This window comes from Schistocerca piceifrons, chromosome 2 (genome assembly GCF_021461385.2).
Source record: "Schistocerca piceifrons isolate TAMUIC-IGC-003096 chromosome 2, iqSchPice1.1, whole genome shotgun sequence".
NCBI classification, from domain to species: Eukaryota; Metazoa; Arthropoda; class Insecta; order Orthoptera; family Acrididae; genus Schistocerca; species Schistocerca piceifrons.
This window is the reverse complement of record NC_060139.1, coordinates 607,352,190-607,375,329: the sequence shown is the minus strand read 5'-3', so window position 1 is coordinate 607,375,329 and position 23,140 is coordinate 607,352,190. Positions and strand designations below refer to the sequence as shown.

At 41.0% G+C, this 23,140-nt stretch overlaps 1 protein-coding gene across 1 annotated transcript in view; it reads right to left on the bottom strand.

Moving 5' to 3' along the window:
* Positions 1 to 23,140, bottom strand: part of LOC124778028 (BTB/POZ domain-containing protein KCTD5) — a 71,118-nt gene that overhangs the window by 12,481 nt on the left and 35,497 nt on the right. Inside the window, exon 4 of the mRNA XM_047253610.1 lies at positions 16,894 to 17,019. Coding sequence (XP_047109566.1) covers positions 16,894 to 17,019 — 126 coding nt within the window. The remainder of the gene's footprint in view (positions 1 to 16,893; positions 17,020 to 23,140) is intronic.

Here is a 23,140-nt window from a genome sequence, read left to right as displayed (position 1 = left end):
GGGGGTGTCGGAGCTAATCTCAATGGCCAGCAATAGCTCCTTCGTGACAATTAGTTCATGCAGCAAACCCCTTGCATGCAACCAACGCCACACATTACAACAATGAGAAATGTAAAAGCGCAGGAGTGTCGACACTGACAACAGTGATTCAAAAAGGGCAGTCGGCCCAAGTCCTGAGAGGTACAGACATCTAACAGTCGGCACTTGGAGGGAAATTGTCAACTTCTTTTACAAAGTAGAATATTATTAAGTGGGTAACATCAATTTTATATAGTGATTCCAAAGTTGCTGACTGAAAGAGGGAACCACTGAAGCATAAGGTAAGGTCCTAGTTTGTTCATATATACCCCAAAGTTTAAACAATAAAAAAGTATGTTGGTTCTCGGTAAGTAACTATGTAGGAATCAGCTATTTGTGTTTGATATCATCATAAAAGACTAGTTTTTATTTGGGTGATTTCGAATACAGTAGCCATTTATTTAGCATTCATAATTTGTTCACCCTTAGTACTGGTATATACTTAACAGTTTTTAATACCACAATGGAATGTCATCGACTTGAAGTCATATTTTCAATAGGAAAACAAAATACTGGTGAAATAACGAACTTGCAATCAATTTTGCTTCAAAATTTGAGCAATAATTTTGGTAGTGAGCAGCTTTCACTGTCTGTGATGCACATTTTAAGCATTAGCACATTTCAGTACCCAACCCAACATTATCCTCTTAATGATAAAGCATGAAGCATAAACACAGTTAATTGGATAACCAATTATTCTAATAACAGGGTAATAATTTTCAATTTACAAATCCGCAGCATTGAAGAATGGTGTCGCTCTTGAAACTGTACTTCACATTAATTTTGTCAGCTTTACAATTCAAAGGAAGTGTTCTCTTAACTGTACCTCTGACAATTTTTCAAAGGATCGTGATCTGGAGGACAAGACAATGGCAGCGAAAATCATTCAATATTGGACATTGCTTTGGTGCACATAAGCTGATACTCTTTGAATGATATGCTCAGTGATTTTCATTGCATTGTGAGTTACACACATAATAAAATTGTAACTTGAAGATGTCATACGTAGGATATATTTAAGAATATCTACGTCTACATCTACATCTACATCCATACTCCACAAGCCACCCGACAGTGTGTGTGGAGGATACTTTGAGTACCTCTATCGGTTCTCCCTTCTATTCCAGTCTCGATTGTTCGTGGAAAGGAATATTGTCAGTATGCCTCTGTGTGGGCTCTAATCTCTCTGATTTTTCCTCATGGTCTCTTCGCGAGATAGACGTAGGTGGGAGCAATATACTGCTTGACTCCTCGGTGAAGGGATGTTCTCGAAACTTCAACAAAAGCTCGTACCGAGCTACTGAGCATCTCTCCTGCAGAGTCTTCCACTAGAATTTGTCTATCATCTCCATAACGCTTTCGCGAATACTAAATGATCCTGTAACGAAGCGCGCTGGTCTCCGTTGGATCTTCTCTATCTCTTCTATCAACCCTATCTGGTACGGATCCCACACTAATGAGCAATATTCAAGCAGTGGGCGAACAAGTGTACTGTAACCTACTTCCTCTGTTTTCGGATTGCATTTCCTTAGGATTCTTCCAATGAATCTCAGTCTGGCATCTGCTTTACCAACGATCAACTTTATATGATCATTCCATTTTAAATCACTCCTAATGCCTACTCCCACATAATTTGTGGAATTAAATGCTTCCAGTTGCTGACCTGCTATACTGTAGCTAAATGATAAAGGATCTTTCTTTCTATGTATTCGCAGCACATTGCCATTCCCTGCACCATGCATCAATTCGTTGCAGATCCTCCTGCATTTCAGTACAATTTTCCCTTGTTACAACCTCTCGATATACCACAGCATCATCCGCAAAAAGCCTCAGCGAACTTCCGATGTAATCCACAAGGTAATTTATGTATACTGTGAATAGCAACGGTCCTATGACACGCCCCTGCGGCACACCTGAAATCACTCTTACTTTGGAAGACTTCTCTCCATTGAGAATGACATGATGCGTTCTGTTATCTACGAACTCTTCAATCCAATCACACAATTGGTCTGACAGTCCATATGCTCTTACTTTGTTCATTAAACATCTGTGGGGAACTGTATCTAACACCTTGCGGAAGTCAAGAAGCATGACATCTACCTGGCAACCCGTGTCTATGGCCCTCTGAGTCTCATGGACGAATAGCACGAGCTGAGTTTCACATGATCGTCTCTTTTGAAACCCATGCTGATTCCTACAGAGTAGATTTCTAGTCCCCAGAAAAGTCATTATACCCTATCATAATGCGTGTTCCAAAATTCTACAACTGGTCGATGTTAGAGATATAGGTCTATAGTTTTGCACATCTGTTCGATGTCCCTTCTTGAAAACGGGGATGACCTGTGCCCTTTTCCAATCCTTTGGAATGCTATGCTCTTCTAGAGACCTACGGTACACCACTGCAAGAAGGGGGCAAGTTCCTTCACGTACTCTGTGTAAAATCGAACTGGTATCCCATCAGGTCCAGCGGCCTTTCCTCTTTTGAGCAATTTTAATTGTTTCTCTATCCCTCTGTAGTCTATTTCGATATCTACCATTCTGTCATCTGTGCGACAATCTAGTGAAGGAACTACAGTGCAGTCTTCATCTGTGAAACAGCTTTGGAAAAAGACATTTAATTTTTCAGCCTTTAGTCTGTCATCCTCTGTTTCAGTACCATTTTTGTCACAAAGTGTCTGGACATTTTGTTTTTATCCACTTACCGCTTTGATGTAAGACCAAAATTTCTTAGGATTTTCTGTCAAGTCAGTACATAGAACTTTACTTTCAAATTCATTGAAAGCCTCTCGCACAGCCCTCCTCTCACTACATTTCGCTTAGCGTAATTTTTGTTTGTCTGCAAGGCTTTGGCTATGTTTTTGTTTGCTGCGAAGTTCCCTTTGCTTCCGCAGCAGTTTTCTAACTCGGTTGTTGTATCATAGTGGCTCTTTTCCATGTCTTACAATCTTGCTTGGCACATACTCATCTAATGCATATTGTATGATGGTTTTCAACTTTGTCCACTGATCCTCAAAACTATCTGTACTTGAGACAAAACTTTTGAGTTGAGCCGTCAAGTACTCTGAAATCAGCTTTTTGTAACTTTTGCTAAACAGAAAAATCTTCCTACCTTTTTTAATATTTCTATTTACGGTTGAAATCAACGATGCAGTAACCGCTTTATGATCACTGACTCCCTTTTCTGCGTAAACTGTTTCAAATAGTTCAGGTCTGTTTGTCACCCGAAGGTCTAATATGTTATCGCCACAAGTCGGTTCTCTGTTTAACTGTTCAAGGTAGTTTTCATATAATGCACTTAAAAAAATGTCACTGGATTCTTTGTCCCTGCCACCCATTATAAATGTTTGAGTCTCCCAGTCTATATCCGGCAAATTAAAATCTCCACCCAGAACTATAACATGGTCGGGAAATCTACTCAAAATATTTTCCAGACTTTCCTTCAGGTGCTCTACCACAACAGCTGCTGAGCCAGGGGGCCTATAGAGACATCCAATTACCATGTTTGTGCCTGCTTTAACCGTGACCTTCACCCAAATTATTTCACATTTCAGATCTCCATCAATTTCCTTCGATACTATTGCACTTTTTATCGCTATAAACATGCCTCCCCCTTCACTGTCCAGCCTGTGTCTGCGGTATACATTCCAATCTGAGTTTAGAATTTCATTACTGTTTACATCTGGTTTCAGCCAACTTTCTGTCCCTAGTACTATGTGGGCCTTGTGACCGTTTATTAATGATAGCAGTTCTGGGACCTTTCTATAGACGCCCCTGCAGTTTACTATTACCACATTAATATTGTTATTCCCTGTTGCGTTTTGCCTACTACTACCTTGTCTTGTCTCAGGAGGCGTCTTGTTGGGCCTAGGGAGGGAAATCAATAACCTAAAAAACCCACATATGCACTCCACACGTACTCCGCTACCCTTGTACTCGCTTCCTGTGAGTAGTGCGTGCCTGACCTATTCAGGGGGACCCTACATTTCTCCACCAGATAACAGAGGTCAAGAAATTTGCACCCCAGATCTCTGCAGAATTGTCTGAGCCTCTGGTTTAAGCCTTCCACACAGCTCCAAACCAGAGGACCGCGATCGGTTCTGGGAACGATACCACAAATAGTTAACTTAGATTCCATCCCACAAGAGAGGCTTTCCGCCTTCACCAACTCTGCCAACCGCCTGTATGAACTGAGGATGTCCTCTGAACCCCGGCGGCAGGAGTCATTGGTGCCGACATGAGCAACGATTTGCAGTCGGGTGCACCCGTGCTCTCTATCGCCAGCAGGGCCGCCTGCACATCTCGGATGAGACCCCCCGGCAAGCAGACAGAGTGAACACTGGCCTTCTTCCCCGACCTTTCCGCTATTTCCCTAAGGGGCTCCATCACCCGCCTAATGTTGGAGCTCCCAATCACTAATAAACCCCTCCCCCCGTGTGCCTGCTCGGACCTTGCTGAAGGAGCGGCCACATGTTCAATCACAGGCAGAGCAGGCGATACCACACGGCCAATCTCCACATTGACCCTCCGCCTCGTGTGCCGCGAACACCGCTGAACCCACCACTCCCTTGGGGAGAGGGTGGCACAACCGCACCCGGTACCCGCGAAGAAGTCTCGACAGCAGGGACCATGGGTGGAGCATGTAACACCTGGGGTGTACCGTGCGACGCACCAGACTCCCCACTGCCACTACACTCCGAGTCAGCAGCCTGAAGACGGCTGACCGCGGCCATCAACATGTTCAGCTGGTCGCGAACAGTGGCCAGCTCTTCCTGCATCCGTACACAGTAGTCACACATCCTACCCATCCTAAGAAATCAATTCACTGTAGAGAGTTAATCAACTTTTAACTAGACTGCTAGTTCACTAAAGGCGGCTGACAGCTGACTAAACTGCGGTTAATAGACACTTCTTGTTGAAAACAATGAAAATAAGCACTACCTGTCTCTGTACTGTATTCAAAACAAACACTAGCACTACTGGCACTATGGCTGACTAAAGGGACTCTGACTGTATTCAAAACAAACACGAAATCTATGGAACACTATTACTAGTACTCGAAAATTAAAGCTTCCTAAAAGCAAAAACACACGGAAGAAGAAGTGACAAGAAAAATACAGTTAATACTTAAATTACCGTAGCTCGCTGCACAGCAAATTTGAAGCAGACGGCAGTTACGACAACTGAATATGAGAGTGTTTTTATAAAAGCTATTGAAGTGAACAACAACATTCAAGATAACAGACACTGAAAGGCTTGAGATTGAAGCAATAGACAGCATCCCCCTTCAGCATGGGCACACTGTGTATCACAGAGGTAAGTTTCAAAAATAAGGCTTTCGCAAGGAGGTGAAGATGGATAAAAGTCTTGAACATATCCTAATTTTACAATGAGATTCTTTGGACATGGACTCAGACATTAAATGGTATTAAGGTGTAGACTTTGAAAAAAAGTAATGATCTTTCTTGGTTTTAAAGACTCACGGTTTAAAAACATTTTTGTCAACATATCAATTGCATACACTGTAAATGAGAACTTCCTAGCTACTATTGGTTGGGAATATGTATCCTGTGAAGCATTCAGACTATAATGTTCAACACATTGCCTAAGGAGAAGTTAAGCTCTTCCCTGCCTGTTGTATTACCTGTGAGAATGCAGCTGGATAAATTCATCAAAAACTCCAGTATTTCAACATGTAAACCCTCTGTCATTTTCATGGCATGAATCAGAAAATGCCTTAAAATGAAAGGGAAGGTTACGCATGTAATGTTGAACGAGTTAGTTTAAACTCATAATGCCTGTTGACACCAAAAAATATAACAACATACTGATAAAATGTGATGAGTGTATGCCTGTCCTTCCCCCCCGCCAAGGTAAGTCTTTACACTCCCGGTATTGGAATGACTCCTTACCCTCTCCCTTAAAACCCACATCCTTTCGTCTTTCCCTCTCCTTCCCTCTTTCCTGATGAAGCATTGGGTTGCAAAAGCTTGAAATTTGTGTGTGTGTTTGTGTATTTTTTATTGTCTCTATCAACATACCAACGCTTTCTCATTTGGTAAGTTACAGCATCTTTGTTTTTATATATAATAACATACTGACAATTTTATGATAGTGTTTTGCACTAGTGTTTGCTACCAATAAATCTTTTTTACGCATAGTGGTTTACACTGAACAGCAATGAAACACACACACATACCCACATTATACACATTTAACCAATTATATGAAGTAGAAGCAGTTGTCAAACAAATACAATGATTTCAGTTTGAATTTGAAGTTTATTTTGTTACATATTACATTTTTACTTATAACACAGTCCAAATCACAATAAATGGCAATTGTTGCAACTATTTTTATTGTTTTGAGAAGTACAGCTCTTGATGTCTACACAAAGCTGTATCAGCTGTTCTTGCCTTCCAACGTCACACAGACAATTACTGTGGAGCAGTGGACACAACCTCAAGACTCAAATGTAAAATTTCTCTCATGTAGACGAATGATAGGAATCGGTTTTAAAATGTTTTATTCCCTCATAGATCTGAACGTATAATACGATGTACCAGAGACAAATGTACATGGTTGTTGTCCGCAGCAACAGTTAGGCAACACGAACTTCATTTGCCCGTTCTCTGCTGCCACACATGCGCAAATCTCATCCCCTCCATGCCTCCCTATCGTTCCACCTCTATGCGCGGAACCGCCATCTTATGCAAAGCAGGCTACAGTTGCAGTATAAAAATGTGCAAAGCAAAGATGTCTCTGTCACCAGTTACAGACTAAAAAAGCACGTGAACAGTCTCAAAACTATATTTCACGGGAAGTGGCAAAAAAAATGTGTGTACAAGAGAGCAGTTAAGTGTGCATAGCAATGGGTTTTTTAATGTCCGTTAAACGAAACTACACACACAACTGTCACCATTTAGCAAATTAGTAGCGTTTTGCTGCAGTCGTCTGATCAAGATCTGAGCACCGGATATGCACTTTATAAATCCTTACATGAATATATCCAAAGCAATGAGGTTCACATTTTAAAAAATTTAGGCAAAATCCAAATCCTTTACTAGCTGTGAAGAATATCAGCAACAACCTTCAAGACAATATAAGCAAAATACAAAGTACGAGCATTTTAGTGAGTCAGCTACACTCTATGAAGTTGTAGAAAATCAAATACCTGGAGAATACTTTGAATTCCAGGCATTTATTGTAATAATTGACAATGTAATGGCTGCATTAGCTGAAACACATGGAAAAATACCATCACCTGACTAATGTTTTTGGAATATTATGGGACTTTAAATCTCTTATAACAGAAGAGATCTTGAAAAGAACACCTAATATTGTGAATGCTTACCCAGATGATTTAGAATAGTCGCTAGGCGATGAACTGGTACAGTTCACCGAGCTGCTGAAAATGGATATCGCTGCTGCCATTGAGAGCAAAAAGAACTAAGCTTTGGAACTACAAATTTACAAATTTTTACTGAAAAATTCGTTAGGATCGTGTTTCCCAAATGTAGAAATAGTCTTATGCATCTACTTAGCTTTAATGATCACAACTGCAGTGGAGAATGTTCTTTTCCAACGTTAAAGCACATTAAAAATGAATTAAGAAATATGATGGGACAGGAACGTCTAAATGACCTCAGTATACTGAAGACTGAATACAATTTGCTCAGAGACATTGATCTAACTTGCATTATTTCTAAATTTGCCGAAATTGAATCAAGACAAGTTTATTTGTAACAATCTTATTTTATTTTATATCCTAAACCACACGACCTAAGAAAACCAAAGGCCCCTTATCAGAATTTGCTATGGGTCCTGCACTTGCTTAATCCGGCACTGCACTTTTGCTAATGATGTAAAAGGTAACTGGTCATCTCCCAACACCCTACTGTCACAACTGTACCTTAAAACATGCAGTTTTGTGGGTTCTTTCATTTTATGTTCACCTCGAAAATAGCAAAAATGTATAGTATACGTGGCAAAATAAACTGACAACTATGAAATACGGTGAAAACTGCTGGATTACAACGTCTAGAATGTTTGCAACATCTCGGATGTTTGTTTTCAAACTACAGCCAATATGTGTACAGCATTATGACGTAGCACTAAAGCAATGAATTCTATAGCAAGCTTACTTGGTGGCTTATTCCAAAATACGACTGATGTGATCAGTGTATAGCAAACAGAGCGAGCATGGCTTCCACTTAGGTTTAATTTATATAGTTACACCTTGTACACCCTTCAATACCTGATCGGAGCCCGACAACAGAATCCAGAATGTATTGTACCTCCACTGACAGCAGCTAATATAGGCTACAGGCTACTTCATTTGCTATGTACAGCACCCACAATTAACAGGACATGTTCGGTGAACAGCTGTGCAATGGCTTGTTCATCTTTCTTGAAGTCCTTCAAGGTGTTTAATGTGTTGTGAAGGCAGACAGATTGTTATAAATGTAATTGAGAGCTGGGGCAGAGGAACACTGGAATCACAGTTGACTTAACTTCATTCCATATTCATTGGTATAAATAAGTATCACATACCAAGTAAAACTTGTGTGGGTGCATGTGCTTTCACGAAACCTGCCGTGTTTATACTACAGCAAGTGATGAGTTCGAAGTGCAAACGGCGCACACTGGCAATACTGCAGAACACTCCATTTCAGTCAGTCATCAAAATGAACAAGGACAAGTTTACAAGCAAGACACTAGATGTCCTGCATTCGCATCACCAGAGTATGCTACACTGTCATTGGCTACAAAAGGAAAATGCACACCCCCTGCATATTATATTCCATCATCTTCACCATACTTCACAGTTTTCAGTTTAATTCACCATGTTCATCAATTTTTGCTTTTTGCTGGGAGGAGCACAAAGGAAAGATCTCTCAAAAACACATTTTTTATGCATAAAGTGTGGTCATAGCATCTCGGAAAATAGCTCTATTACCTTGTGCCCAGACACCAATTTCAATTTTTTGATGAGTTTTTACTTGCCATTACACATCTGTGATTTCTTAAGAACTGGTGAAACTCATTATCACAAATAATTGTATAAACATTGTTTTGTACATTTACTTTCCTTCACTTATACAGATTATACACAACATATTGGAGAGGAATACAATTTTAATCATAGATGCCAATTCCATATGATTTTGCTTGTATTTTTAGTGTTTTAACATTTTCCTTGATTCTGCATTTCAGACAGTTTTGCATTTTTTAAATCTGGACTGCACAAAATGTAAAAATAGGTGTTTCACTGTAATCAGGAAGCTCAATTCTGCTTGTCATCCCCTTAGAAGCAGCTACCATTACGTTGGCCTTCAGTGTGTTAGTTTTTGCAGTGTATTTTCATTCTGTGTTGTGGAACTATCTTTCGGAGCCTTGTACCTAAAGTGAAAAAATTATTTACTCAGCATAAGCCAACAGTGAGTGCAATGGGGAACATACCACCCACCACATGCCAAAGGTACCACACCCAACATTACCCAGAAAAGACTAGCGCACGGAGAGGGCACAAGAACCACAGGGAACCAGAGGAACAGCCAACATGGCTGAGGGGACCTCCTTAGAGAGAGTGATAAAAATCCCCTTCACAGTTAAACCATAAAACCAGGTCACCAACTGAAGCATCGGCTGCTAACACTAGGGCTAGTGAGTCAGGAAGATAAAGTGTCTGCCGCAAGACAGCTAGGTTAGGACAGTCCAGCAAAATGTGGACCATCCTCAAATGGGCACCACAATGCAGTGGGGGCAAGTGTATGAAATAAGTTTGCATATATGTGAGTGGCTCGAAGACTTCTTAAATAATAAAACCCAGTATGTTGTCCTCGAGGGCAACTGCCCATCAGAGAAAAAATGTCACAAGAGTGCACTAGGGAAGTTTGATAGTACTGCTGTTGCTCTCTATATACATAGATGATTTGGCTGACAGGATGGGCAGACATAGGTGTACATCCTCGCAATGGAGGAGATGATCACGAGTCCGTCAAGTATGGCTGATGTGGAGCCGGCAAAGGACAGTATAGTCCTTGAAAGAGACCCACATGGAGGACCTTCACAAATTTGGGTTCTCCTTTACCCCCGCAGTTTGTTCAGTAAAATCATGCCATTCCGTATTCCAAATCTTAGAACTTGACAGCATAATACTAACTGAAGATCCAATTCAATAATAACAATCACAAAAGGCAGCATGCAGATAGCCAATTTGGCCAGCCTGTCAGCGAGTTCATACCCCGGGATTGGAAAGTGACACAGAGTCCCGACAAAGACCACAGAGCATCTACACTGTTCAAGGGCAAAATGAGAATCCTGGATACTCAGTCCGAAGAGATGGCAAAGGTAAGAATGGTCAAAAACCTGTAAAATGCTCGAAGAGTTCATAGGAGGAAAAAGGACCCACCAGTGCAGCAACAGATATGCTTAAAAGCACGAGAGATGACTACCAACTCAACAGTGTAAACACTGCAGCCTTCTAACAAGGAGTGGATTTCATTACACCCTGCATGAACGCAATCAAAGCCAGCAAGACCAGCAACCACTGACCCATCAATATAGACTACTTCCGAATCCCAAAACATGCCAAGACTGAAGAAGAACTGTGGGCGGAGGGCCTCAGGATGGGCTGAAACTTTCAGACCCTGTGATAGATCAAGACAGAGCTGTGGACGGGCGATGCCCCAAGGAGGTGTACCGGAGCAGCTCCAGAGAAGAGGTGTTCAGAAAAGAGAGACCAGATGTGGATGGTAATCCTAACACCAGACCTGGGCCACTGTATTGAGATGTGGGTCTCCATATCTGGAAAGAGGAGATGGTAGTTCAAGTGCTCCAGGGAGTAGCGGATATAAAATACGTAAGCGATCAACTATTGTTGGCCCAGAACATGCAACAGTGGAGACCTTGCCTCTGATAGGAGGCAGATCATGGGACTAGACCAAAGGGTACCAGTTGCCAATCATACCCCACAATTGTGTACTGAGTCCAGCACTTGTAATGTCGAAGGTGATGCCGAGCCATATGGGAGACTCCTGTAATCTAGATGGGACTGGATCTATGCTGTGTAGGACCATGAGAAAAAGCAGCCCATGTTCCAGTTGGTGTTGCGAAGGCATCGAAGAACACTGAGGTGTGACCAATGTGTCTGTTTTAATTGACAAAGATGAGGAAGCCACGTCAGCCAGGCACCACAGACTAGTCCCAAAAAACAATGAGAGTCCACCACATCAAGGGACTGGCCATCAAGGCACAGTTCCGAATAGACATGGACTGATCATTGATGACAGAAATGCATAACACATGTCTTGGCAACCAAAAAAATGGATGCCAAGAGTGGTGTCCATGATTGCACTTGGCATATTCCTCCCTACAGTCTGCATTCAGCAACACCCACCACAGACAAATAAAAATAAATGCAAAAATAATATCAGCATATGAACAAAGAGGGGGACAATGTAGGCTCCTGAAGTGCCACCATTATTGATAGCCACTAAAAGGTGAGGGGACACTCAAACCAGAACCCTGCAGAACCCCATTCGCTTACAAATGAGAGGTACTTCGGAAGGCACCAACCTGTACCTGAAAGGTGTAACATGAAAAAGTACCGGATAAAAATTAGGTGTGAGCTGCAGAGGCCTGTAAGGTGGCAAGGATGTGGTGGCACCATGTGTTATCATAAGCTTTATGCAGAGCAAAGAAGACTGCAATAAGATGCTAGTATCGGCAAAAACCGTTCGGATAGTAGATTCCAGGAGGAATAAATTATCTGCAGTACAATGGTCTCAGCAAAAACCATCCCAGGTCAAAGTCAGAAGGTCTCAAGATCCCAGGATCCAATAACAGCCTTCAACTCACCATATGTTCAAGTAACTTGCAGAGGACATTGGTTAAAATGATCAGATGACAGCAGTCCATCTGTAGAGGCGATTTACCTGGTTTCAAAACTGGAATAACGGCACTTTCTCGTGACTGGGAAGCAAATCCCCCCCTCACACCAGAGACGGCTGAAATGGACACTATATGAAGTTGGCTAGCCACCAATAAGTGTTGAAGCATTTGGTTGCACACCTGGTGCGGTCCAGGAGCCACGTCAGGGCAGAGAGCAAGGACACTGATGAATTCCCACTCACTAAATGGGGCACTGTAAGGCTCCAGTCAGCAAGGAATGAAAGATAAAGATAGTTGTTCCAGACGGTGTTTGAGAAGACAGAACTTCTGCAGATAGTGGATCAATGCTAAGGGCTGGGCAAAACACCAAGCAAAATGCTCAGCAACAGAGCCGAGGCTGGTGAGGATTACTTCATTCAGGGAACTTCCCGGTACACCTATAGGAAGACAGCAACCAAAAATGCCCCTGATCTTTGCCCATATCTGGAAAGAGGATGAATGTGGTCCTAAAGCAGTGAATATCTTCCCCAACAAATCCCTCCCTGGCACTTAACAAGGTAACAGACCAGGGCACGAAGCCATTTAAAGATCAGGTGGTGGTTGAGAGATGGATGGATGCTGTTTGCAGCACTGGAGAGCTTGACAGCGGTCTTTAATAGCTGCAGCAATTTCGGGAGTCAACCAAAGGAGAGAACCCATGGAAGAAGGAATTACCAAAGTGCTGCCGAAAGGATAGCTGTGGTCAAACTCTATACGGATTCATCAGTGTTATCATGTGGCGCAGTGGTTGGGATGGCAGCCGAGCAAAAGGTATTAGGCATTCCAATCTGCGTCAGCAAAGGCCTACATGGGATGACAACCAGGTGAATGGTGGTGAAGAAAAGATAAGACAATCGGAAAATGATTGCTGTCACATAAATAGTGACGAATTCCCCGCCGAATGAAGAGGAAGTATTCAAGGCTACAGATCGAAATATCAATGGCTGAGAAAATGCCATATGGCACACTCAATTGTGTCGAGGCTTCAGTGTTGAGGAGGCAAAGATCAACCCCTGTCAGCAAGTCTTCAACAATCCTACCTTGGCCAGAGGGTTATGAGTGTTAAAATTCCCGATGAGAAGTAAGGGGAGAGGGAGCTATCAAAGGAGGGCAGGAAGAGCAGGAATCGTAGGAGGCGGGTGGGGTGGGGTGGGGTGGTGTGGGGTGGGGTAGGGGGGTGTGGGGAAGATATAGATTATGCATTGTTAACGAAGAGTCTAAATGAGTCCGAACGGCTATTGCATCCAGCACAACATGACGAGGAACCCAGAAACTAATAATCTCCTCATGGACCAAACCGATACCACACTGAAGGCTTGCAAAGGGCAGGCCCGTTTCTGGGCGGACTCGGCAGACGAAATGAATACTGTCCCATTCTAGATTAATCTCCAGTTCCTCATCAGATCGACGATGGAGGTCCCTGCAGAAAATAATGCCCGGAGTCATATTTTAAGGACTGGTGAGGAGTAATGCTCTCTTGGATGTCTCCTAAGCACTCACAAGCACAAATGGAAACCAAGTGACTAGCAGAAGAGGTTTTAATCAGTAGGGAACCAGACTGCATTGAAAAACAGTGGGTTAGGTAGTGGCCAGTCTCCTTATCTGTGCTGGAACAAGCCAGCTGGCCTGGCCCTCTTCCCAGGGGTTGGCCAAGGAAGAAAAAGTAGGATCAGAGACAGAACAATTCCTATCTGAATATAAGGCCATGGAAGAGTAGCCAGAAGTATGGAGCTTAGCACGCTTCATGTGCAGATCTTCCACTCTGGTACCAGCCGGAAGGGGGATTGGTGTGGTGGGGAGGGGGAGAAACCCACACTGGAGAGATTACTGAGGGATTCTTCCCCAAATGGCTCACGCTACAGAAACAGAGTTTAGAAAGGGTGATCAAACCCCAAGGAGGATCAGAAAAAGCTGAACAAGGGAGATAGTGGAAACAGAAGACACAAAACTGAAAAGGAATAGCACAACCAATGCAATCATAAAGGGAAACACCGAGGGAAAAAGGGGGGGGGGGGGGGGGGAGCTGGAGGAGAAGAATCTAGGATGGGCGGAGTGCGTATGGGGAAGGGAAAGCAGCCTGGGAGAGAAGAAATGCTGCAATAACTAGGGGCCCCATTTGTGCCACACACATACCCACAAAAGTGCTGTGGGCATGTGGGAGGGAGGGAGGGGGAAGAGGCGAAAAATTGAAAATCTCTACCAATTCAAAAAAAAATTAGAAAATTGAGAACAGATTATCTGATCATACAGATCCAGCAAAGTCCTGAATGAATAACAACAATATTGAAAGGCTAGAGTGCTACTAACCACATAGAAGAAACACTGAGTCATGAAAATGACTGCTAAAATATTAAGCTTAAAACAGAAACAGACACACACACACACACACACACACACACACACACACACACACACATAGCCACTGTTCCCAGGTGCTGGAATCTGACTGACTGCAACTGTGTCTAATGTGAGCAGAAACTTGGTGTGGTGGATGGCGGACCTAAGAAGGTGGCATGGGGTGTGGGGAGGGGATGGGGATAACAGGTTATGGGCAGGGGAAGATGCTGCACTGCCTGTGGGAGCATGCAGGAATGTGATAGGGTCAGGATGGAACTGCTAGGTGCAGTGTCAGGAGTCTGTGCTTGGGGTAAAGGGAGCAGGATGGTGCAGCAGGGTAAACAAGACTAGTAGGAGTGGGAGCAGGGTAATAACAGCTGGTGTGGATAGGAAGAATCCAGACGGAGCATCACATTCTCTGTCAAGATTTCAACCCCTTCTCATTTTGCAGCTTGCTGCTCATATTAGACACACAGTCACAGTCACACTCACACTCCAGCTCCAGCACCCAGAGATTGTGGTGGTGGGTGGGTGGGAGAGGGAGAGCGATATGTTTTGTGTGAATGTGCACATGCTTTGTACATCGGAAAAAGGACTTTGTCCCAATGCTTATAGCACTCTTACCTTTTTCGTGTGCCTGTCTGTAACTCGACACCTCATCTATGTGACAGGTAGGAATCTGTCCTTTCTGTATTATTGTTATGTAGATACAGGGCTTGAGAAGTTCATTGTAAAACTATATGACAAGCAGTAATGTGATGTACAAAGGAAAATGAAATGATAACAGGGCATTATTGGCAAGGAAATCATGTCTCAGGTTGTTCGGCTGCCTCCTGCAAGTCTTTCTATTTCCTGGCACTACAACGACTTATGCATCTTCGTGATGAACGTGAGATTAGCTCAACACAAACACCCAATTCACAAGGAGAGAAAATCTCGAGCCTAAGCAGGTACTAAACCCTGGACCCACAGTCTACAGGCAGAACACTGAAACAAAGATTCAGTATAAGGGTTTCAGTAACTACTGATTATGTACATATTTTGTTTGAAAAGTATAATTATAATCAAGTAAATGTTAATATTAAGCTACTAATAGCAGATAAATAGATCAATACTGTAACTGAGGAGGCTGCAGCTTTTTTCAAAGCAGTAGCTTTCTTTCTAATTTCCTCAATCACATTTAGATGGCATAATCATGAATAGTATTGCCTGTCTACTGAGAGTTTATTGTTAGTGCAGTACACAGGTTAAGTTTCTATAATTTCCTCATCTTTTGTTAATGCATATATTGTCTCGTTCCACATCCCTGAAGTTCTCCTCCTTGATAGGTACTACGGAACATCATGGATGGATGGATGGATGGATGGATGAATAGTTCAGTTACAAAATAAACTCTACTGCACCAAGAAACAGTTATTTTTGAAAATGAAGATCTTCCCTGAGCTACGGCATTGGTGGTGATACATACCACTCCACAGGAGTGACGCGTACCCCTATGTCATCCAGCAGACGAATGATACTTGCAATTTAAAACTATACAATAATCTGTCACAAGTAGGAGCACGGACATTGTGTAAGATTGCTAAGTTTATTTGCAAGCAGAAAGTCATGCCAAGGACAACAGGCTCCTTCAAGATGGAACAGTGATGAAAGTAACTTTGCAAGAGGAAATATCTGCTTATGCACAACATGATTCTGGGAAACACCTACCTACTCTGAAGAGGCACTATATAACTAATATAATCTCTCTCTCTCTCTCTCTCTCTCTCTCTCTCTCTCTCTCTCTCTCTCTCTCTCTTTCTTTTGTCTACACCTGCCAATTACTCAAAGCTTCTGCTATTCAGTGAGTTGTCATCAGTACACCTAAATTAAACAACAGAGAGATACTGGAGTTGGTGGTATTGTGTGCTCGAGGTGTGTTTGCTTGTGTGTATGGATAGCGTGTGTGTGTCTCTTTTACTGATGAAGGCAGTCGCCAAAGGCTTGATTTAAGTCTCTTTTAATTGTGTTCATCTGCAATTTAACGTGTCTTCTTCACGGTATGTAGCAATCTGTCATTTTCTATAGTTGTTACTACTAAATTATTCATATCATATATATACTTTTGACAGTGAATGTTATGCTCTGTAAAAGATATATTTTGACAACTGCCCCAAGTTGCCGGGAGTATCTGAAGACTGAATGAATGATTTCCATAGATTTCCAACCAATAGCTGGTGAGTAAATTATCCACACAATATAATGATGCCACTTACTGCATAAATCATGAAAACAAACAAAACTTGTTCACAATCAGGAAACAACTTATCACGGGTGGGGGAATCGTTATTCCCATAAAAACACTCAAGATACAGTACAGGATGCCTTTATGAAATATGCCTCAAGTTAATTATCTCAGAAAAACTTGGACCAATGAAAATGAAATGAAAAGAAGAAATTAACTTAAAAGCCCATTTAACAATTTCTCGCCCTCATCACTATACTTGTTTTGAGTAGTTTTATTTTCAAAGAGGCACACAATGAAACATCAAGATATAACATATTTACCTTTGCCCTGTCTGTTGGTTCAGTCCCTTGAGAGTTCAGAGAGGCTCCATATTCCCTCGACACGACACACAAAAATTCTGCATGATCTTCATTACCATAATTATACTGTGACCCTATGTTGATAAGCTGCAAACAATTCAACACCAGAGTCTGAGCAAATGAATATCAATCTTTCAAATTCTTTATTTTACATGGCAATATTAAAAATCAAACTGTAGAATTATTAACAACATATAATTCATAAACTATCTGGCACATATTCTTTATGAACTAACTAATCAGTATATGTTATTTACTTCAATATAGGTGTAAGTGCGTTCATAATGTAGGCTAATAATCACTCATTTTAATTTACTCAGTTGGGAGCTGTAGACAACAGAATAAAGATTTACACCAGGGAAAAAAGGTAAGAAGTCACCAGGCACTAGTCACTATTGCAGAAATCTATCAAATAACAACAATAAATGGTTGTACATTTACATATACGACCCTACTTTCTTTCATTCTTCATTAAATTGAATTTTCAGAGTCCTGCTTCATAATTATAGGTTTAGCTATCCAATAATGAAAACAGGGCAGATTTTACTACACAAGAATCCCAAAACTTTTTTCACATGTGGCAAATGTGATACAACAACTGAAGTTCACAGTGCTTTGGGCAATATTCCAAGGATGAAGCCTTATTTTTTCTCACAATTACATTAAAAACTCCACATCTGCAGCTTCCCATGTCATAATGAATTAAATACAAACATCTGTATCAGACACGGAAATACAACACTTACATAAAATACCACACTCCTGTGAGGGTCCTTTCATTCTATGAAATTTTATTTTTGATCTCAGATTCTTGGTGACTATTTCAGCCTAGGCTACTCAACCACCAAATAAGTTGGTTCAAAAATTACATTATATAACTTTATCAGAATAAAGTCACACCCCAAACAATTGTTTTATTGAATGGACAGTCATATACACCATGTAATCACTACAGCAACAATTCATGCTCAAGTTTGAACATTTCCATACACATATGTTGGTCAGTTAGCATTATGAGATGTCAAAATGGAACAATGATTAGGTATGAGGAGTTAAAAAAAAAAGTACCCATTTTTTCCCACTTATGAGTATCACTTAGTTACTGATTATGGTATGTCATTTTGAGTTAAAACACTGTCATTCTGATCATCACGGTGCCAATGCATGAAGTGGAACAACAAGTTTACTGTTACAAGTCACTGTTTATCATCTCCACAATGCATTTCATTTCAAAGGTTTTCACCTCCATAATCAGTAGTTTTGTGTGTACTAATACACATGTGTGTCTCTGAGGTAACCTATGGAACTATCTGAGGTAACCTATGGAACTATCTAGCAAAAAAAAAAAAAAAAAAAGAACCACCACTATTTCTGAATATGGATCTGTGAAACTCCTTGACAGAAGACTGAAAGTAAAAGTAAAAGTATATGGTCAACTAAAAATTTTCTGTTTGAGGGCGTTTCTGCACCATATATGCAACATATTGGAGCTCCGATACAATATATAAGCACCGACATGTAGGCAAGCAATTAGTGTGGCATGCATGTCTTCCTGACATGCATGCAGTAAATGTGAAAACATAAGCTATGGTGACATCATTACCAAATGTGTACAAACAGGACCAAAATGCTATTATTCCTTTCTTGCCTGTTGAAGGACAAACAGCAGTAGACATCCACTGGAGAATGAAGAATGTGCAGGTGTCTCATCATCCCAACACGTTCACGAACCAGCCATCTTCCGGAAAGCCGGTGCTCACCCTGTTCTTTGATTACCGAGGCCCGTTGCTAATTGATTTCAAGGCAACCTGTTTCTCTCTCACTGGGAATAAGTATTTCATAATGCTGGTGAAATTAAATGTGCAAGGCGAAATGTCCGGGAAACTGTCACAAGGGGAGTTGCTGCTGCTGTTTCATGACAACACACATCCCCATATCGCGAATGTTGTAAAGCAGAAGTTGTGCCATCTATAGTGGCAACATCTGAGTCCCCGCTCTATAGTCCTGATCTCTCCCCATGGGATTATCACACCATAAGTACCCTAAAAAACACCTTTAAGGGTCAACAATTCCGGTCGGACAAAGATACGCAGCAGGCAGTTACGAACTTCAGACAGCAGGACATGATGTTTTACCAAATGGGTATGTTCAATCTGGTGTGTTGGTGGGATGACTGCTTATACGCTCATGGCAATTTTGCCTGATTGGCGTATCAATTCTGGACCATAAGGCCTTTGAACAGAAACTTTCTGATCGCCCCTTACAAAATATCTAAAATAAAATACATGTAGTGGCCACAGGCTCATATCTCTGTCATCATAAATCACATATACAACACCATACTTGTAAAGAAATTAATAGTACAAAGAACATATAGCAAAGCAGAAACACTATTTCTAAGTGCAAAGACAAAACAGCAAAACAAAAAATACAACATTATTTCGAAGCAAATCCTAAAGTACAGTGGAGATCTTTGTGCAGATGAATAGATATGTTACTGCAAATATTTCAAGTGGTACACAAATCCTTTCCTGTCATGTTTTTATAGCTTATATTTTGTACCCAGTTATGTAATCAGGTATCATGTTGAAAATATAAAGTGTAATAATTATGTTGCCAACAGTGGAAAAATTTGTACATACAGAACCATTTTGGCTGTGGTTCAGAGGTGGAAGTGACAGAAGGAGCGCAAAATGTTGGTTATGGCAGACCTGTGGGTTTGTTAGTCATATCTGTTAGGTGTTACATGTAAGTGTTTAAGTAACACATTTATGAGAAGCAAGATTATACATAAAAATTGCTACTTGATTCACTCGCAGCAGCTCAGGCTGTGAGCTTGGGTTCCTGCCTAACCACACCCTTCGAATCGCAACATATTTGGAGTAAACAGCATAGTTCACATGAGTTAGAAAGACAACCACAGATAACATTTAATAACAGGCCACTTACATCCTTCACATCATGAACTCATTAGATCACACCTGATGTCAAAGCTGACAGGTGGAATCTGATATTAGAACTGACAGTACTATGTTACCCCAAAGTCATAACCCAACACGTCATATTAATAGGTGTAATTAAACCTTTGAAATGCACTGTGGAAATAAATAAAAAGTGCCTGGTAACAGTGATCTTCTTGTTTCACTCGATATCAGCAAAAGTAACAGTAAAGGCTGACCGGAAATGTTCGCATTTAAAGTGTTAATGTGTAATATTGACTTCTCTAACTTACTTACTGCTATGGAAAATATTTTTACAGTATTTGATGAATTATTATTTGTTTTGTGTATGTATATTGTTTTAATGTTTAGCAACCATACTGTAGTATGGAATATGCATAGTCTTTTTATAAAGATCGGTAAATTTGTGTTGTTGGTGTGGTGGATTAACTAAATAGACATTTTTAAAATGTGTATGGTAGAAGTGAGCCAAATATGACAGAGTTTGTCATAACAAAAAGGATTTCACCATCTTCAATGGTGAGTTATACAATATCTTTGAGGAAATGGAGCAAATGAGATGTGCAGCAAGTGCTAAGTTCCTCATCTGTTCCAACTTCCTGAATGCCCTTCATCTCCAATGCTTTTAACCAGCAGATAAAGTAGTCTCAATATCTGGAAAGCCCTTCTCCGCCAACAAAGGCTGGGGAAGGAGGTGGCTTTCTGCTGTGTGTCAGGATACATGGGTATTTAGGGGAATGAAATGGTGGATGTAGCAGCCAGCAAGGTGAGCCTTGATCCTTAGACACTTCAGTGTATCTTGCCTCACTGTTGAGAGACAGAGCCATGCACCAATGGGAAGAAGAAAGGCTGAAAGTGACAGACAATAAGCTGCACCTAGTAAGTCCACAATACAGCCGTGGTGTGCCTCCTTCCAGCCAGCAGATCCTTCTCACTCGTCTTTGCATAGGACACAGCCCTGTGACACACAGCTGGGTCATTCCATGTCAATTCAACCAATTTGAGAAAATGTTCCAGCTGACAGTCTCAGATTCAGCTGAAATTCAGCACAGCAATGCTACCAAGTGTGGAACACTCATGTACAAAATTTCTAAGTTCCTCTGCTAATTAGTTCCAGAATTACGGCTTGTGAAAGAAGGTGGCGTGACCTGGAAACTGCAACCTGCATCTGGCAATTTATCTTCAGACCCAACTTCAGGTCTTAATAACTTTGGAACTATTCCGCACAGCCCAGTGAAATTTTTACAACCCAGTAACATCCACTTATAGAACACACTCTATGAATCAAAACACCAACAACATATTTCTGAGGGAAAATACAAAAATTCCAAAATGTGATTAAAAAAATGTAATATGTTACAAGGTACATATTGTAGGTGCCCTCTATGCCAAATATAATTCATTCAAAAAGGGTTTTTTTGTGATAAGCTTAATGTGGCCTAAACACACACAGAACTCATCTTGCCCACATCAGTCACACAAACAGAGTTACATGCACACGAAAATACAAAAATTTGAAAAATTACCTGAAAAACATGGATTTTCTAAGTGTGGTAGCACATAAGGGACAAGTGGTATCCAAGCCAAATTTCAAACACTGCATAAGTAGACCATAATATACTATGTGGCAAAATTTCAACTTGTTATTGCAAGGCATTTGTGTACAATAAAAGCTGACAGAGATGTATTTGGTTACGTTTCTTTTAACACGATTTAGCAAGTAATAGTGATGATGCAGACAGCTTGTTTCAGATAAAGCTGCAGCAATTGTTGGGAACCATTAGGCAACAGAAAGTTAAACAATGGTAGTTTTCAGGGACAGAATTAGTCATTGTTAGGCAGGAACAACAAAGGAAACAAGCAACAGTTACAGGTTATTCATATTTTTAAGATTAAGTTAGTATGGAGGCAGAAGAGTATACTAGTGGTGCTTTCGTTCACCAAGTTGCAGTATTGGTAGAGCACAAGCATCTGAATGTCATAAAACAACATATGGAACAAAATGTGGCATTCGCTTTGTACTGTATGATCTGGATGAATCGGACCAAGATTTGTTGCTATGGGGATCCGAGATACACCCTGTGGGCACAAGAAGTACAGTTCCAGGAAACTTTAGTGTTTGTTATCATCATATGAAAGTTTTTCTGGATAAGTATTCTTTCCTACAAAGAAGTTGTTATGATCCATTTTGGATTCATAAGAAGACAGTGAACTGTAGCCTCAGAGAAATTGATATAAAATCAGTATTGAAAGTGAATCAGTGTGTGGGACTTAACATGAAACCAGGACAAAAGTTACGTTCCAGGTGCGGTACACTGTTAAAAAAGGAAGAATATTCTGATAATTTACACGACAGTGACGAAGAGTATCAGCCACCTACAACCACACCGGATGAGCAATTAAATACTTCAGTGACTGCTCTTGGTTTGTCTCCCGTGAAGACACACAAAGTTGGGAAAAGAGACAGGCCCAGCTATGGTAGAAGAAAACTACAAGAAGCTCAAATGGAATTAAAACACAAAATAGCTGACACGCTAATGGTGGAAGAGAAAGAACTATCTGCTCCAAAGGAACAGAAATCATGCCAGAAATGCTCTGAACTGGACAAAATTGTGCATGATTTGGACGAAAAATGTGCTATATCCACACGGCAGAAAAAAGTAGCTATTCTTACCCTTGCGCCTTCCAGCTGGTCTATTGACTATACTGCAAAGGAATTAAATGTTTCTACATATATGGTAAAGCAAGCTAGGAAAATAAAAGCAACCCAAGGAGTGGTTCCACAACTTCAGCAGGCTCAGGGTAAGCAATTGAGTTCAGAAATAAAGGTGCTAGTGTCGGAGTTTTATCAAAATAATGACTACAGCCGAATAATGCCCGGAAAAAAAGACTATGTTAACGGTGAAAAAAAGACTGTTGTTATGCAACATATCGGAACTATGCGTAGAATTCAAGGAAAAGTATCCCTATACCAAAGTAGGCTTATCATCTTTTTTCAATCTTCGGCCAAAATGGCTTGTGCAAGGGGCACACCCATCAAAATGATAAGCTGATGTTTGCTGCTATAAAGGATTCTGGTCTAGATTACAAAGGTGCAATGAAGCTGCTATGTGTGACATCAGTTCCTACCAGTGCATGATACACAGGTGTGAAAAGTGTCCTGGTAAGGCAAATCTTGCAGGACTCATGAAAAACAAACTGTATGGTGAACTCCTTATGGATGACGATGAACTTGTTTCTTATAAACA